Consider the following 16,417-nt stretch of genomic DNA (forward strand, 5'->3'; position numbering starts at 1 on the left):
TGATTAGGAAACTGAGGGCTACGTGACTAGCAGCCCAGGGTTATAAAGTTACAGACCTACACTTGAGGTCTTCAGACTTTCAGTGTGGTGCTCTTTCTTAGTCTCACACTAGGGTTACAGAAATGAAAGTAGCAATGACACTTTTTTTATTCTTTTTGCTGTCTATATTCTCTATAGCACATATTTATAGTTTTACAATAATAAGAAAAGTTACTTTAAAATGGGTAGGAAAATTTATATTCTCATGTTTACATCAATCAGGACAGATATTTTTATTTAGCAGAATGGCTTAAAGGCTTAAAAATATCCTCTACTAAAAGGCCAATTTCAATGATAATTCTCTTAAGAGAATTAAAACTCAGTCAGTGGTAAACATCTGCAAAATCAATACTCTAAGAGCATGTTTAAGATTCTCATCTTTTAGCATGTTTCTCATGGATTTCAAAAATATCATACCTTTGTGATGAATGGTGTTATGAAAACAAAAAATACATCATAGAGGAGGAGAAGGCTTAGAAGTATCACACATGACTGTTGAAGAAAGAAACAAATTTAAAGGTCAAACTTCCCATATCTAAATTAAGAGATATTATTTTACAAATACAAATAAACATGTAACATACATTTGAACACTTTTTAAAGGCATTTAATGTTATTACTATTTGTAGTTTTATTCTACAAATCACATTCAAACTTTTATCTGCTTTAAGTCATTCTTTTTTTTTTCCTGCGTTACGCGGGACTCTCACTGCTGTGGTCTCTCCCGTTGCAGAGCACAGGCTCCGGACATGCAGGCTCAGCGGCCATGGCCCACGGGCCCAGCTGCTCCGCGGCACGCGGGATCCTCCCAGACCGGGGCACAAACCCGCGTCCCCTGCATCAACAGGCAGACTCCCAACCACGGCACCACCAGGGAAGTCCTAAGTCATTCTTTTAAAAAAAAAATCACTGAAGGACTTCCCTGGTGGTCCAGTGGTTAAGACTCCGCGCTCCCAATGCAGGGGGCCTGGGTTCAACCCCTGGTCAGGGAACTAAATCCCACATGCATGCTGCAACTAATAGTTTGCATGCCGCAACCAAGGAGCAGGCAAGCCGCAACTAAGGAGCCCGTGAGCTGCAACTAAGGAGCTGCCTGCCGCAACTAAGGAGCCCACACACAAAAAAATCACTGAAGCAATGTTCTTCCCTGATATCTAGTCTTGCACAGATTATATGAATTTGGCATATTATATGAATGATTAAAAATATTTTAGCTAGCAAATTAGTGGTTGCTTGGGGTTGGGGATTAGGATTGACTGCTAAAGGGCATGACAGAGCTTTTGAAAAGATAAGAAATATTCTCTAATTGATTGGGATGGTGGTTACAAAGTTACATATTTGTAAAATTTCAACAATCTGTACACTTGAAATGGGTGATTTAATTCTCTGTAAATTATACCTTAATAAAGTTGTTTTAAAAAGAAAAAAATTATTTTAGCTAGCAAAGTAGTATACTTTACCTTGAAGTTGGGTAACTTCAGTGTTTTAATTAAATTCAGACAGAAAGCAATCCCTAAAATATCCTGTAAAATCCAAGCCCACCTAAAATCAAAAGAAATTACTCTATTGTTTTACTCAGTTATTTTTAAATGGAACATTTCAAAAGAAACAGATCACTAAAGTAATACTGTTCAATTGCTATGATATGAGTATTCAATTATTAAGCAGCAATTATAACAGCAGAAAAACCTTTTATATTCTCCATATTTAGTAATTTACTGTCCTAGTAGAATAATGAATACTACTACTACACTAAGAAAAAGTTGAAAGGCTACCTCAGAAGAATGTATATCATGTAAGTGCATATTTATCTTTAATCTTTGATTTTATACATGTCTCTTTTAAGAGAGGTAGCTCATAACAAAGGACATTGATGTTAATATACATCCAGATAGCTAAAACATAAAGGAAATGAGAGCTATACAACATACTCTACCAGAAACTGACATGAATAATTATCAATTATCATACCTGAAGCTGCCTAAAATTGTATGAGCTTTGCTCCCAAACTTTAGGCTGTTAAATCCTTTGGGGTATTAATAATTTTATTAATAAACTGTTAAATTTTTTATTCTTCCTGCAAATGGACAGATACCTGTATATTTTCTGATATTTCCTTTCTCATATGAAAGGTAGCATATTCTAGATATTCTTTCATATTTTGCTTTTTTCACTTAAAAATATATCCTGGAAATCACTGCATATTAATTCAGAGAGATCTTCATTCTTTACAGCTGCATTGCACTCCACTGTGCGGCTATACCATAATTAAGTATATTTTTGAAGCATATTTCAGCTTAGATGTTTAAATCCTAATTCACTATTTCCTTCTCTAGACAACCTCAAATCCATTAGCACAAGATCTGTTTATTTAAGAATTTATTTAGCATGTTTCAAGACTATGATGTTCTGGGATAAAAGCCAAAAAAATCCATAATAATCATAATGAACAATTATCAAGGCAAGATATAAAGTAATCCATCCTTAGACTAATCTAAAAGTAAATACAATGAGTATTCATACCTATCTTCATTTCGAAATACAGCCCAAACAACAGCTATTGCTATGCACAGTCCAGAGAGAAAAATAAGTCTCACTTCAATGCTTTTGCCACGACACATAATCCTAAAAGAGAGAGTGAAATAGGTTAATTCACCCTGCAGATGAAACACAATGTTCAGTTAATGTAACAAATCAATGTTAGCCACAGTGACAAGAAAACTTTTGAAATATCAATTTAAAAGTCTTGATTTTAAGTATAACAAATGATACATAATATTTATCAGTTCAGTAGAACTGTGATGATGAAAATGCTTTATATCTGTGCTGTCCAATACTGTAGCCACTAGCAACATGTGGTTATTTAGCACTTGAAATGCGGATAATGAGACTGGGCAACTGAATTTTTAATTTTATTATTTTAAATTAAAATAGCGACATGCATATTGGACTGCACAGGTTTAAAATAACGCTCCTGTTTTTCCTTGTATTATTTTAAATTACAAAAACCAACATTATAGGCTTCCTCATAAGAGATACATACATGCATTGTCCACATGGTATCTTCTGAATTAGTGCAGCAAGACAGTTGTACAGACTCATCGCTGATGCTATGCAGAAAATTGCTATCATAACATAAACTAGAAAAAAAAAAGACACTAAATTACATGAGAACAGAAAGAAACATGATAAGAAAATATTTATACAATCAATATTAATTCTTTAGCTTTTTTACTGGATCATAATACTTTCAATGCAGAGACCATACCATAATCTGAATTGGTTACTAAACTGAAAATATTTAGATCTTGAGCTTTAAGGGTGGGTATTTTATGTGTTGTTTTAGTTCCATTACACACTGGTAGGATTTCTTTAGGGGCTGAAGCTGGCTCCACAGTTTCTTTCTTTTTGAAAAAATTTACTATTTTTTTTTAATTGAACTATAGTTGATTTACAATATTGTATTAGTTTCAGGTGTACAGCTTCAGATTCTTTTCCATTATAGGTTATTACAAGATATTAAATATAGTCCCCTATGCTATACAGTAAATCCTTGTTTATCTTTTTAATATATAGTGGTGTGTATCTGTTAATCCCATACTCTTAATTTATCCCTCCCCCTTCCCTTTCCCCTTTAGTAACCATAAGTTTCTTTTCTATGTCTGTGAGCCTGTTTCTGATTTGTAAATAAGGTGATTTGTATTATGTTTTAGATTCCACATATGTGATATCATATAGTATTAGTCTTTCTGTCTGACTTACTTCATTTAGCATGACAATCTCTAGGTCCACCCATGTTACTGCAAATGGCATTATTTCATTCTTTTTAATGGCTGCATAATATTACACTGTGTGTGTGCGTGCATGTGTGTGTGTGTATATATATATATATATATATATATATATATATATATATATATATATACACACCACATCTTCTTTATCTATTCATCTATAGATGGGCACTTAGGTTGCTTTTATAATTTGGCTATTGTAAATAATGCTGCAATGAACATAGGGGTGCATATATCTTTTCTAATTAAGTTTTTTTCTTAGAATAAATACCCAGAAGTGGAATTGCTGGATCATATGGTAGCTCTAATTTTAGTTTTTAAGGAACGTCCATACTGTTTTCATAGTGGCTGCACCAATTTACATTCCCACCAACAGTGTAGGAGGGTTTCCTTTTCTCCACATCCTCTCCAACATTTATCTGTAGACTTTTTGAAGATGGTCATTCTGAGAGGTGTGAGATGAAACGTCATTGTAGTTTTGATTTGCAGTTTTCTAATAATTAGCGATGTTGAGCATCTTCTCAAGTGCCTATTGACCATCTGAATGTCTTCTTTGGAGAAATGTCTATTTAGGTCTTCTGCCCAGTTTTGGATTAGCTTGTTTGTTTTTTTGATATTGAGTTGTATGAGCTGTTTGTGTGTTTTGGATATTAACCTCTTGTTGGTTGCATCTTTTGCAAATATTTTCTCCCAGTCCATAGGCTGTCTTTTCATTTTGTTTATGGTTTCCTTTGCTGTGCAAAAGCTTATAAATTTAATTAGGTCCCATTTGTTTATTTTTGCTTTTATTTCTTTTGCCTTCAGAGACTGATTTAAGAAAATATTGCTACTATTTATGTCAGTGGCTCTGCATTTTCTATCATTCAATGATTCAAACTCACATGTTTGCTAAAGATGTCTATAAAGTGAGTTGTAGACATTTGTATTTAATTTAAATGTAACGAATGGAGCAATTAATAAAACATTATAAATGCTTTTTAAATTGCAGCTTAAGGATGAGAACTGACACCTACCTTAGACGTTAATCATGATGTCTATATTTTCCTACAGTGGAATTTATCTCTAACAACTTTATATGTGTAAAACTAAATCCACTTAAACAAACCTCTTTGTCTAGATACGATACTAAGGTAGTTAAAATTCACAAATGTTTTTCTATATTAGCTATACTTATTTGAGAATTATTTAAAATTAAAAACATTTGATCTCGCTATTGTTAAAAAGGGGGAGAAATTATTTTACTCTAAAAGTGTTTGTTTTCTGAACTTTCTCAAAATTTCACAATGGAAATACAAATTTTAACTGAATTTTGCAAATTCCACTAGATTTCAGAAAACTATAACTCTGTTTTGTATGTGAGAAAAGAGAGTAAACTAGAGACAGTAAATAAGGGATAGACACTTTCTAATTGGTGACCTTGGACAAATTATTTTTTCGTTCCCTTATTATTCGTTATTGTTATTATTGGATACATATGGTAATCTGAGTAGTAAGATTGACAGTCAAAGATTGCCAAGTTGAGTTTGGTTAGTCATCCACCAAAGGTCTCCAACCCAAGATTTAAAACTCTGGTGGAAATCATGCTCTGGAGGCCCTAAGAGAGTTTTAAGGTGTCTCATTCAATGTCATACTATACATAAGAAAATGATTTGACATGAGAAAGAATTTGGTTAATATAACTATCTTTAGTTACTTTCTTGTGTATGACAACATAAAATGGTAAGGAGAACCTGCAATTTCGTACATTGAACATATTAAGAAATGGCAGCAACTTTAGCCATAACGAACCATTTGAAAGTATATTAAATCTTGCAATATCACACACCATTGTCAGAGTCATAATTAAATCCCATGTCCTAGGATAACCATGAGGTTAATTGATTTTCCTCCTACATTGAAAATTAGTTATAAGCAGGGTTAACTTTTTAAATATGGGTGAGTTTAAGGAAATTCCTTACCAAAAATGAAAACATGCTTTAGGGTAAGGTAGAAAAATCTCTTTTTTCTGTCAAAGACCTCTATATATATCAACTGAGGGTCAGACACAAACAGTTGAAAGCTGAGAATTAAATCAGAAAAATTAGCTGTGCAATGATGACCTAATACAAATATCACCCTGGTATCCACTCTCCCAGCAACATATTGAAATATGAGTGATATTCAAAGAAAATTTTTTCTAATTGGAAATATATGTCTTAAGTATAGTTTTAAACCTGCTGCCATAGGACAGGAGAAATTGAACAATAAGCTGAAACTAACCTTGGGGCCTCATTTTTCTAATCCAGAAACTTATACTAATATTCTCTAAATAAGCATTATAGCCTGTGGTGGTTTTTACAAAGGGTTTCTAATTCTCATCAGGCACACTCTCTCTTTCCCTGGGCTCCCTCCTCTTTTTGCTATATGTTGGCCACAAATAGCAAATTTCCATCCTAATAGACCACTAAGAAGACAGGCCAGGGGATGGGCAAGCCATTATCCTACCTTCTTAAAGGAAAAAGTATAATTTATTCTCTAGACCACAGGCAAGTACCTGTGTGTTTTTAGATGTAGTATGATCTGAAATGTTTATATAAGTAAAACAAAATTGGAGCAATACAACATCTTGGTTTGCAAAATGACAAAAAGAACAAACAACACTTTGGGGGTAAGCAGAAGCAATAAATCCATAATTTGAATAATCTTCTATTTCATATAACTATATATAGCCACCAAGAAATCCTTAGTCTGCTGCTTAGATACTGGCCTATTATGCTTTAACTGCAGAGAGGGAAACTTAAGGGCCATAGCAATTCTTTCAAGTCATCCATGAAGAAGTGTTCTTATTTCAAGACACTGTATATTTTTTCCTTTTTTTTTTTTTTTAAATTGGGGTATAGTTGCTTTACAATGTTGTGCTAGCTTCTGCTGTACAGCGAAGTGAATCGGCTATACGTATACATACATCCCCTCTTTTTTGGATTTCTTTCCTATCTAGGTCACCACAGAGCATTAGTAGAGTTCTCTGTGCTATACAGTAGGTTCTCATTAGTCATCTATTTTATACATATTAGTGCATATATGTCAATCCCAACCTCCAAATTCACCCCCTCCTCCCTTCCCACCTTGGTGTCCACACGTTTGTTCTCTACATCTGTAGGACACACTATTTTTTAATTTTTACTATTTTTAAATTGCTTTTCTTTTCTTTTTTAAAAATTTTTTTATTGGGCTATAGTTGTTTTAAAATGTTGTGTTAGTTTCTACTGCACAGCAAAGTGAAGTAGAGTTCCCTGTGCTATACAGCAGGTTCTTATTAGTCATCTATTTCATACATAGTAGTGCATACATGTCAATCCCAACCTCCCAGTTCATCCCACCACCACCCCCACACCGGACACAGTATTTTTTTAATTGGAATATATTTTTTTTAATCCCAGAGTAATAGGGGCCTAACACTTCTGACAGTTTAAAAAGTTCATATCACTCTTTAACTATTCACTTAAGTTTTCCAGGTAGAATGCCTTAAAGGAAAAGATAAATCTGGCAAAGTAAATAAAAAGATGTATGCTAAAAGTAGCAAATATAAAATATGATTTCTTACCCAACCATTTGTAGAAGAAATAAAGTAAGACCATCATAACACAGCAGATGACCACAAATATTACAACTGTTAGAGGACTAAAAGTAAAATATTCTTCCTTCTTTTTCCTCATTTCTCTATCTTCAGTGTTTGTCACTGCCTTCATGCTTTCCCTGCATAAACATACACAGGAACTTCAGCAAATCTCTGCCAAGTATAGTTATTTTAAAAATCTATCTCTAACACCAACTTAGATTTGTTTCTGATTACAAAGTAATATACTTAAAAATTACACACCAAAAGGAAATATTTAATCTAGAAAGTAAAAACTCCCTATAATTCTACCCTCAAGAGTTGATCTGTTATTAACCACTAACTTTTGAAATAGCATTTTTTTCTGGAGGCAAAATTGTTGAAACAGATGACATTTATTACATAAACAAATTAATGTGTATATTATCTAATTTGGAAACTACATTGACGTAATAAGTTTCAAATGATAACCAATTCTTTTTACACACTTAACATTACCAACTTGCAGATAGGAAAGTACTTTTAAAATTAGCTTCTCTTCAATGTAAAACACTAAATTCTTCTCTCAGTCAAATCAGTATTTTCTATATGTCTGTTCAGGGCTCACTGACATACTATGAAGGATTCAAAAGGAGTTCAAGACATAGCTTTGTCCTACCTTGATATAAGATAGCAAAATAGTTTCTAATTCTCCCAACAACATTGCTGGGTCACACAGCTAATAAAAGGCAGACACAGGAGTTGAAGAGGAAAGGGTCACAAGCTTCTTTTGTTGAGCAGTGAGTCTCTGTTCTGTCACCTAATTGTCTCTTCCCAGTTATATGGAACCCACTACATACTTTTCCAGCTCCAGTTCCTTCAACTCTGGTCTACTAAATTCTGTTCCCTTTTCGTATATCCTGACCCTTTTCAGCAGGTCTGGGCTCAATACAAACTTTAGGTTAAAAAAAGATTTATTTCTATGAAACTGTACATTTGCCTAACTGCTTATTTACCAACATGCCACTTTCTTATTAGAAAACTGTGGATTGGGATGGTTACTATTCTAGGCATCTGTGACTCTAGGGAGGCTGCCTGGGAAAAGAGCTGGGAGAGGGTCTGGGGAGAGACACACAGTACCTCCCTGAAACTGTAGAGCTGGATGACAGGGTATTAACAAAAGTTTCAATGAAAGTAGTACCTGAGTGGGAAAACATGCCAACCTTTGGTATCTATCATTGCAAACAGATTCATTTAAAGACATTTCTATCACAGAACATATATAAGCCATAATAATCAAAGAGTCATATATTCATATTCAGTGTACTAAAAAGCACCAGGCAATTTCTTGAAGGAAAACATATACTAGATTTAAATCATGTTAAAATAATATAATTCATCTTTTTAAAAAATCGTACTCTTAAATCAGCTCAAGAGCCACATGCAATGAAAAGCTAAGCTTTCTTTCCTGCCATCTTGAGTTTATGATGAGAACCAGTTATAAGAAGGACTCATTATAATAGACTTTAACTCTCTACTGAAAAGTCTTTATACAGAATCAAGGCATTTTTCCCTTTTGCAAAAAGTACCTCTTTAATTTGGCAGGGTAATTCTGGGTTATGAGATCCTGTTCTGATAAATTTTCCATTCCCTAAGCCTTATTCTCTTTTCCCTTTTCTTTCAGTCTAACTCTCTTTACTTGCTAAATAACAGTCCTTGTGTTATTTTTTAAATTAAGATATAATTGACATATCATATTAGTTTCAGATGTATGACACAATTTGATATTTGTATATATTGCAAAATGATCACCACAATAAGTCTAGTTCACATCCATCACCACACAGTTAAAACATTTATTTTCTTGTGATGAGAACTTTTAAGAACTACTTTCTTAGTAACTTTCAAATATGCAGTACAGTATTATTAACTATGGTCACCATGCTGTACATTACATCCCAGGACTTATTTATTTTATAACTGGAAGTTTGTACCTTCACCCATTTTGCCCCCTCCCCACCTGTGGTAACCACCCATCTGTTCTCTGCTCTATGAGTTCTTTTTTTTTAAGATTCCACACATAAATGAGATCATTTGGTATTTCTTTGTTTGACTTATTTCACTAAGCATAATGCCATCAAAATCCAGCCATGTTGTTGTGAACAGTCCTTATGTCCTCAATAATTCTACTTTTTATGAAACTTTCTCCATTTTATTACTGATTCATACTCTCTTTCTCTATACTGTCACCCCCACCACCACCAACACACACACTTAGTTCTTTCTATCTTTATCCTGCTCTTAGAATCAGCCTCCTCAATTTCAAAATCCATAATCCTGCAGGTAAAGGACATCTCCTCTCCCAACCCGGCTACTGAAGGCAACACATTCTTTGCTTTTGCCCATCATGTTTTATGAATAAAAGAACCTATACGTGCTGCTCTCCCACCTCCAATTTTCTTGAGGAGGAGCCTGCCCTGACATGTATATGAAGCTTGCCTTGCTAACTCAAAGTGTGGTCCACGGGCCAGTCTGTCAAAAATGCAGAGTCTCAGCACGCATCCCAAGCCTACTAAATCTGAATTTTTAAAAATTTTAATGAGCTCTCAAGACAGTTTGTATGCACATTACAGTTTGAGAAGCACTACTCTAGAGAAGAAACAATTTACATTATAATGTAACTATAGTGAAGATATATATTAAATGGAAAAACATTTTCAATGAATCAGTAGCTTTTGGGAAATATAAAGTTTCACCATATAATCTAGAAAATGATTTTGGAGATCTTACATACTATGCTTTATAAAGATTAATAATGAAGAAAAATAATGCTTACTCATGTGAAATCATGTGACTAATACATTCTGAAATGTGTTTTCCAAATATGTAAAATATTTTAAGCTCAATACTCTAGGAATCTACACATGTTAAACCCTAGACTTCTCTCTTGATGGAAGTCAATCAAATTTTAGTACTTTAAGAAATTACAAATAAGCTTATTAGCTTCGGCTAGCATCAAGTAAGCCCTTTTTAATGGAATCTATAGATCAATTCACAAGTGAATATATCGTCCTTTATGCATAAAATAATATACTCTGAGCACAATTTTTTACTCAGAGTTATAAATATGAACTGATTCTTCTAAACTACATTGCTGGGACTTTCCTGGTGGTCCAGTGGTAAAGAATCTGCCTTACAGTGCAGAGAATGTGGGTTCGATCCCTGGTCAGGGAACTAAGATCCCAAATGCCGCGGGGCAACTAAGCATGTGTGCCACAACTACTGAGCTCACACACCACAACTAGAGCCCGCATGCTGCAAACTACAGAGCCCACGTGCTCTGGAGCCTGTGCGCCACAACTAGAGAGAAGCCTGTGCCCCAACAAAAGATCCCGCATGGCTCAACGAAGATCCTGCGTGTCACAGCTAAGACCCGATGCAGCCAAAAATAAATTAAATACATAAATAAATAATAAATAAATCTTAAAAAAAATAAACAAACTACATTGCTTGCTTTAGTCTACAGCCAAAGGTACGTAACTGTAAGAAGACTGGGCCTAGGTTGTTATTAAATAGAGAAATCTAAATTTCACATACATTTGGCATTTCTATATTTAAATTAAAATATGGACATGTTTAATTAATATCCTTAGAATTACTAAAGCATTAAATAGAATGATGAGGTCACACTGTAATGACTCAACTCAGGAGGAGCTGAAAAACTTCCCACCTTCTCTTGTTTATTTTCTTCCAATCTAAATAGGCTAACATTAGAATGTTAACTATCTCCACCTTTTCTGGGAGAGGTAATTAAACATTTTAATTTAAGAGTCTCTGGTGAAATTTCAATGTTTCCTTCCCAGCAGAAGAACAAGAGGAACCTATGACTCCCTTCTTCTCAGTGAAAAGTTAAAGATCTGTATGAGGACAAACCTGGCAATCTAATGGTCAGCACTATATTCTAAGAACAAGCAGAACTTTATGTGTTGTTACACGATAAAATGATTAACAAACAATTTTTAACCATTTATCTTAAAAACAATGAAGTTTAATTAAGCTTACAATTCAATTAGCCCACTCCAGTATCCTCCTAATGCCACAGTGAACACAGCAATTACAAAAATAACCACCATAGTATAGTCAAAGTTAGGCCACGATGGAGAATACATTTTCACAGTAATGTTATCTCCGAGAGTCTGAAAGGCAAAATAACAGTTAATACACTGGAATTAGTTTTCTTTTTACTATAGCATATGGCAGCAATATTCCAATTTCATTCTGGAATGGACACTATACATAAGATAGCCAAGAATAATAGAACTGTTTTGACAACATGATATATAGTCTCTTGTCAAAATTATGAGGCTATGCTTTGGTTTATTAAATCTTGAAAGTGCAATGTTCCACACATCACATTTTGTTCAAGGATCTAAAGTTAAATGATACAACACAAAGATTTTTAAAGAGGTCAAAGTAAAGAAATATCCCTTCTAAAGTCAGGACTCTGAAACACCTTGTGCTCAATGGGGGTGGGGTGCATACTTTCCAAATAAAAACTTGATAGGCCTTTATAACTTCCTGTTAGCAAATGGAACACATATAATAATTTAAATTAAATATCATGGTTAAAAGTAAAAAGCTGTACTATTTATAAACTTTATCTAATATATAATTACTAATTTACCTGCTTTGTATCTTTAAAGTCTTTGTGGTTTATAAATGCAATCAGTATTTTCACATCATGAAATTCAGATTTGTTCCCTGAGGGAGGAAACTAAAAGAAAACAACATATTGTGAAGACTTATGAACTACTAGTGTATTTACAGAATAAAATACGAGTTATTCATTAAGTACAAACATTACATCTTTTTAAAGTAATAAAACGAAGTTTCATGTATTCTTAATGTTATAGTAAGAGTTCTCAAACTGGAATCCTTTTAGCATAAACTTAAACTGATATTTTACACACACATACACACACACACACACACACATTCCTAACATAGTCTTGTCTACTTTAGGAATGGAAAAGAAACAAAATTTTCCAAACACCTATCATAACCAGAATGTTTATTTAAAAAGAATCCTACCATCAGATTATTCAAAACTCAGCCCCTAAACCACACACAAAGAAGATAGTTCAATTCCTGTGAAATTTGATATCATGAACTCAAAAGAAGTTATTATAGTTTTATAACTTACGAGGACACTGTTATTGGCAACCAACAATGCTTCAGCACCTCCTGTTTGTGCAATTCTGGCTTTTTCAAGAAAATGGCAGGTTCCCCACTGTACCACAACTGCTTTGTTCTTTATTCCATCAGGAGGAATATCAGAAAGGTTGCACAGTGGTGTGGTAGTCAGATTCATCAAACTAATGGAAGTCTGGAAAGAAGAAATGTCTTTAATATTATAAATATCATATTTCACCCTAAATGCATTCAATGACAAAGTGTCAACATTGGTTTAATACAAGGTTCTTTTTTTTTTTAAATTTTATTTATTTATTTATTTTTGGCTGTGTTGGGTCTTTGTTGCTGCACACAGGCTTTCTCTAGTTGTGGTGAGCGGGGGCTACTCTTCATTGCGGTATGTGGGCTTCTCATTATGGTGGCTTCTCTTGTAGCGGAGCATGGGCTCTAGTCACGCGGGCTTCAGTAGTTGTGGCACGTGGGCTCAGTAGTTGTGGCTCGCATGGCTCACGGGCTCTAGAGTGCAGGCTCAGTAGTTGTGGAGCCCAGGCTTAGGTGCTCCGTGGCATGTGGGATCTTCCCAGACCAGGGCTCGAACCCCTGTCCCCTGCATTGGCAGCTGGATTCTTAACCACTGTGCCACCAGGGAAGTCCCAAGGTTCTTTTAAATTAGAAATATTTGATGACAATCAGGCTTTGAGGCAAGTATTTTTATTTTTATTTATTTATTTATTTATTTTGAGGCAAGTATTTTTAAATTCTCTAACTTGTTTTTCTCACAGAGAGAAATACTTAAGCAAAAGCAATAAATATTTATTAATCATAATATAACTAGTTTACATTCTAAAACATAATAATCACTCATTCTTACCATTCAATATTTTTATGTTTATAAATAAATAGAAGCTGTGATTTACTTACTGCATTTTCTAGGGTACTTGGAAGAACTGTCCAATGAGGGTTATATAGCATGCAGTAGTCCTTAGATGGTGAAGGCATGCCATTTCCAGATGCATGCAGGATTGCTTCCTGAGCAGCTGTCTAGGACACAAACAATAATTTTCACAGTGGCAATAATTCGGCTTGCCAAGAACTAAGGATTTTAATAAAGCTATTTATATACAGGTTTGACCACATTTCCTTAAGGGGGAAGGTCCTCCAACAAATTGATTTCTTCTTGTTTGAGGAAGTGGTAAAACTGTACATGGTTGCCCAGAACACATTCTTTAAGGAAGATAAGTCACTTTCTTACAGGCCCTTGTTATAAGGGCCATATCCCAGGGAGGAATCTTGTTATGATTTTATAAGTTCAATACTCCCTTTACAGTCTGATACTTTATTTCCCAATCTCTTATGAGTTATTATTCCATTGTTCATTTTCTATAAAAGAAAATGAACTTGAAGTCCCTCAACCTATATTACCTTCCATATTCTACGAGTAACTGGGGTAAAAAAAAAAAAGGTATCATTATTTCTAAGTGCTATCTTTGGAAAAGAACCAGAGCAACTGGAAATCTCAAGTTTTCAAGACCCTGCAACTGCCTATTCCAAAAGACCAGTCTAGAGTTTAGAGTGGAAAAAGAAGATATAGAAACATGTTCGTTCCTTTTACCTCATTTCTCACTACCTAGAAAAGAGAAACAAGAGGTAAGAAGTGACTAAAAAGAACATCCATTGTACATGGGGGTGGGGGGTGGGAGTGGAGCCTATGACATGAAGAAACAGCCTAAGATAACTAGAATACCACTCCACATCCCAATTCCCTTCAAACTTGGATCAGTCCAGATCCTTCCTCTCTCCTCCTCTGAGAAAATCTTACTCTACAACATAAGGGAGAAAAATGATTGTTTGGCAGATAAATATGTTGTAATACTAAGCCTCTGCCACTAAAGCATGCATTAGGTCGAGCTACAGGAAACTGCTGATATTTGATCATTTTTGATCTATAAAATTGTTTATTACATAGAAGTCAATTTACATGTCTAAGAAGTACAGAAATGCTCTAATCCATGCTCTCCTACCTGAAATCTCCCTTGAACATTCGAGATTAGAAAACTTTCTAGCATACTTGGGACTTTATTAGCTTATGGATCTAAACAAGTATAGGGAATTCTTGAAACATGCCATCAGATTGCATAAAGTAATTACATAAGGAATCTACTTCTGGAAAAAAGAATGTAGTTTTCATTCAGCTATATACTTGGTGGCTATGAATGGATTCTGACAGGAGAGGTAAACTGATATGTTAAATTCTTACTGTACACAAACTATTTTTAGGTGTAAACAAACTACACAAATTCAACAAAGTATATTTAGGTTATTGTCATACATTTATTTGATTCATTGTCACTGTTTTATAAATGATGGCTCTGAGACTCAGAGTAGTTACTAACAACCTACGTAAGGTCACACTAACATCATCTACAGTTCTAACTATTGCTGGTAATTTTACAGATAATCATAAGGGTTGATTAGACCCTTATGACATTAAACATTTTTTAAAGAATACTATGTAAGTGAATTGGGTACTTCTTATTGCACCCAACAAAATGGCGCATGATATCAGGATGTCCCGCTATTAGCAATGCTGAGTTTGATTATTTGGTTAACATAGTAACTGCAGGGTTTCTCCAGTGTAAAGTTAAATATTTTTTCCCCTTGTGATTAGTAAGTAATCTGTAGCACAATGTGAACAGTTCAGCAACTTATCACCTAGTGTTTTAGCCTCCATGCCTGAATTTAATTTTACATATTATGTTGGGGGTTGTGAAATGGTGAATGTCAATCCTCTATATTTATTAGCTTGTGCTCTTCTTTTTTTTATATAAATTTATTTTATTTATTTAGTTTTGGCTGCGTTGGGTCTTCATTGCTGCGTGCGGGCTTTCTCTAGTTGCAGCAAGCGGGGGCTACTCTTCGTTGCAGTGTGCGGGCTTCTCATTGCAGCGGCTTCCCTTGTTGCAGAGCACGGGCTCTAGGCACGCAGGCTTCAGGAGCTGTGGCACACGGGCTCTAGAGCACAGGCTCAGTAGTTGTGGCACATGGCCTCAGTAGTTGTGGCTCACAGGCTCAGTAGTTGTGGCACGCGGGCCCTAGAGCACAGGCTCAGTAGTTGTGGAGCACGGGCTTAGTTGCTCCGCGGCATGTGGGATACTCCCAGACCAGGGCTCGAACCCGTGTCCCCTGCATTGGCAGGCGGATTCTTAACCACTGCACCACCACAGAAGCCCTTGTACTCTTCTTTTCTAAAAAAAAAAGAGCTTTACTCTCTCTTTCTACCACCTTTTGTTTACTATCACTAGAGATTAATTGACTTTTTAAAATTCAATGTAGTGCAATTACAATTATTCGTTTGATGTTCAAATTACCCCAAATTTGGCCAGTAGGGCCTCTTCCACCTTGCTCTTTGTATCCTTTTGGCAAGACCCCATTAGTCTTTGAGGACTTCCTTGTTTTAGGCTGACTTTATCCTTTACCTGCCATAGATTGGAACCAGTAATTCTACTAAGCTCCTTTTAGAGAGAACTGTATTTAAATTAGGATTTGGGTTTTAACAATGCACACTGCTGAAGTGGTATAACCTTTACAATAGACAATTGGCAATATCAATCAAACTTTTTTAATACTTATAATTCTCTGATTCATATTCTACAGATGTATTACATAATGCACAAAGATTATACAAAGATAGATGTACAAGGATATTCACTGCAATATGTTATAGCAAAAACAAAAAACATCTTTCACAGATAAGAATCCATTACATTATGGTAAGCATAGTACACAGCTATTAAAAAGAAAGAACTAGAGGACTTCC

The 16,417-nt window shown here is 34.7% G+C and overlaps 1 protein-coding gene across 1 annotated transcript in view; it reads right to left on the minus strand.

Moving 5' to 3' along the window:
- The window catches only part of SPPL2A (signal peptide peptidase like 2A), a 52,338-nt gene that overhangs the window by 21,201 nt on the left and 14,720 nt on the right, over positions 1-16,417 (minus strand). Inside the window, exons 2-10 of the mRNA XM_060149799.1 lie at positions 13,522-13,641; positions 12,611-12,793; positions 12,092-12,181; positions 11,470-11,603; positions 7,417-7,568; positions 3,083-3,179; positions 2,563-2,664; positions 1,500-1,581; positions 457-531 (exon numbers count right to left, since the gene is read on the minus strand). Coding sequence (XP_060005782.1) covers positions 457-531; positions 1,500-1,581; positions 2,563-2,664; positions 3,083-3,179; positions 7,417-7,568; positions 11,470-11,603; positions 12,092-12,181; positions 12,611-12,793; positions 13,522-13,641 — 1,035 coding nt within the window. The remainder of the gene's footprint in view (positions 1-456; positions 532-1,499; positions 1,582-2,562; positions 2,665-3,082; positions 3,180-7,416; positions 7,569-11,469; positions 11,604-12,091; positions 12,182-12,610; positions 12,794-13,521; positions 13,642-16,417) is intronic.

The sequence above is a fragment of the Lagenorhynchus albirostris genome, chromosome 1 (genome assembly GCF_949774975.1).
Source record: "Lagenorhynchus albirostris chromosome 1, mLagAlb1.1, whole genome shotgun sequence".
Taxonomy (NCBI): domain Eukaryota; kingdom Metazoa; phylum Chordata; class Mammalia; order Artiodactyla; family Delphinidae; genus Lagenorhynchus; species Lagenorhynchus albirostris.